The 2,605-nt window shown below is 51.0% G+C and overlaps 1 protein-coding gene across 1 annotated transcript; it reads left to right on the top strand.

Annotated features, from left to right (window-relative positions):
• The first annotated feature begins 706 nt into the window (after positions 1 to 706).
• On the top strand, positions 707 to 1,705 carry LOC144930640 (olfactory receptor 52R1-like). The gene has a single exon (XM_078853126.1). It carries the CDS (start codon positions 707 to 709, stop codon positions 1,703 to 1,705), a length of 999 nt encoding a protein of 332 aa, XP_078709252.1.
• The last annotated feature ends 900 nt before the right edge of the window (positions 1,706 to 2,605 follow it).

The following is a 2,605-nucleotide window of genomic DNA, read 5'->3' as shown; positions in this document are numbered from 1 at the left end:
GTAAGCTCTCCATGCAAAGCAAACAGGAAGAGGAATTTCAGAATTCCCGAGACTTTAGATGGGGGACAGGTGGAAGGAGTTTACCTGGATGCAGGGTAGCAGAGATGAAATTTCTGACCAGTGGTCAGGATGGGCATTGTGGGATGCCTTCGGGAGGCCTATTACTGCGATAAAATCAAGTGCAAGTGTCCATATTGGCACTTTGGGGACAAAACTTTTGATTAAAAAGCCTTACAACTTTCATCAAGGTGGTTTTATAATCTCACTGAAACTGAGGAGTTCCATCATCGAAAGTGGCTTTGCAGAGTATACACCTCCACTGTTTCTTCACCAAAAGCTGCCTTTTGGTGAAAATACTTCACAGTATAGACAAGGCCTAAGGAACAATGTTGGATAACCAGTATCCACACTCATGTTTCCTGCCGGTTCATATTAAGGTTCTCCACACCATGGAGTGTAGGAATTATTGATGCATGGAGCACCATAAAATATGGAATTGGCATTAGTAGGGTCAGTTCTTCATAATTCATTTATCTGAGTAATGAAAATGTCATTTTTCTGTGAAGAGCAACCAATCTGCTTCATCTATGATAACAGCTTCCAGTAGTGCATGTAATGTCTCATATTAAGATTGTCTCTCCAACAGGCATTTGTACTGCGACCATCACACTAGATACATACAGGAAGTCAGGGGAAAGTACGGTGCATGCAGGAGATACCGTTGTGCCTCAGCATTGGACACCTTCTCCCTTTCTACATGTCAGATTCCAACACAACCGACTTCACCAACCCCTCCACCTTCATCCTACTGGGCATTCCTGGCCTGGAGGCAGCCCATGTCTGGCTCTCCATCCCCTTCTGCATCATGTATGTCATAGCCATCTTGGGGAACATCACCATCCTGTTCATTGTGAATATGGAGCCGAGCCTCCATGTGCCCATGTACTATTTCCTCTGTATGCTGGCCGTCACTGACCTGATCCTGTCTACATCCATCCTGCCCAAAACACTGAGCATCTTCTGGTTCAAGTCCAAGGAGATAGATTTTAGTGCCTGCCTCACCCAGATGTACTTCATTCACTGCTTCTCAACAATGGAGTCTGGGATCCTCGTAGCCATGGCTTTTGATCGTTATGTGGCTATTTGTGATCCCCTGAGACATTCGACCATTCTGACAAACCCTGTGGTGGCCAAGATCGGCCTGGCTGTGGTCCTGCGTGGAAGCATGCTTGTACTGCCCCATCTCTTCCTGGCGAGGCGGTGGCCATATTGCAGAACTAACATCATCCCCCACTCATACTGCGAGCACATAGCTGTGGTGAAGCTGGCCTGTGACGACACCCGCGTCAGTAGTTACTACGGCCTCTTTGCGGCATTCTTGGTGACTGGTGTGGATGTGTCTTTTATTGCCGTGTCCTATACCCAGATCCTCAGGGCCATCTTCAGCCTCCCCACAAAGGACGCCCAGCTCAAAACTTTTTGGACTTGCAGCTCCCACCTCTGTGTCATCTTAACTTTTTACATCCCAGCTCTCTTCTCCTTTATCATGCACCGGTTTGGCCACAACGTGGCCCTGCATTTCCATGTTCTCCTTGCCAACGTATACCTACTGGTGCCCCCTGTGTTAAATCCCATCATCTATGGGGTGAGGACCAAACAGATCTTGGACAGGCTGCTCCAGCTCTTTACTTATAAAGAGACCTAAAGTATTCTCCTGGTTCTTTGGCTCTCAGAGTGAGCTCCATGCAGAGCTGGCTGGTGACATGGTGCTGGGTCCTCTTCCCTGAATTACTGACTGGATAGTCAAAGAGACATTAAACCCTTTCCTGGCCTTAATGTGCTCTGTAAGCATAATAAACTGGGGAATCGGTCTGTGTACAACTCATTAACTCATAAAGTTGCCACCTTTCTAACTATACACTTGACACCCCCTTGCCCTGCCTCTTCCCCCAAGTCCTTTCCCCCTTCTGTGCCATTTTCCCCAACACCCTGCCCCTGTAGCTCCCTCTTCCCCTCCCACCTTAACTCGCTGGATCATCTCCACCTCCCACCCCAGCAGCTGGCTTCCCTCAGCTCCAGGGCTGGGACGGGAGCTGCTGCAGCCTGACAAGCAGCCTGCAGTGAGTGCAGCGAGGATATAGCTCTGGGGCAGACAGGCAAATCAGGAGCAGGCAGGGAATCCGTATAAAAGCAGCTGAAGCCAGGGAGCAGGGTTCTGTGGCCGGCAGGCGATACTGTGCACTGTACAGCTTGTGGGCTCTAAAGCTCAGCTACACTGAGGGCTCAGCTCACTGAGGGCCCCCGTCCCATCCCCATCCCCTCGGCTCGTAAACCCAGGTGAGAGGTGCTGCACCCTGGGAGCTCAGCTGCCAGGGATCCTGATCCCACTTCCACCCCAACCCCACTCGTGATCCCATTCCTCGCCCCAACCCCGCTCCCACCCCTGTCGCATTGCCCGCCCCTTCCGCCTCAACCTCCCACACTGTTGCCGCCCTGGGAGTTATCTCGTTCCCTCTATGTTTGGACAACCCTCAGGGGGTGGTTTTCTTGTCTCCCATCCCCGACCCTTTCGGGGGCTGCTCTCTTCCCTGCTGGGGATCGGGAC

This window comes from Lepidochelys kempii, chromosome 1 (assembly GCF_965140285.1).
Source record: "Lepidochelys kempii isolate rLepKem1 chromosome 1, rLepKem1.hap1, whole genome shotgun sequence".
NCBI classification, from domain to species: Eukaryota; Metazoa; Chordata; order Testudines; family Cheloniidae; genus Lepidochelys; species Lepidochelys kempii.
This window is presented reverse-complemented; position numbering and strand designations above follow the sequence as displayed.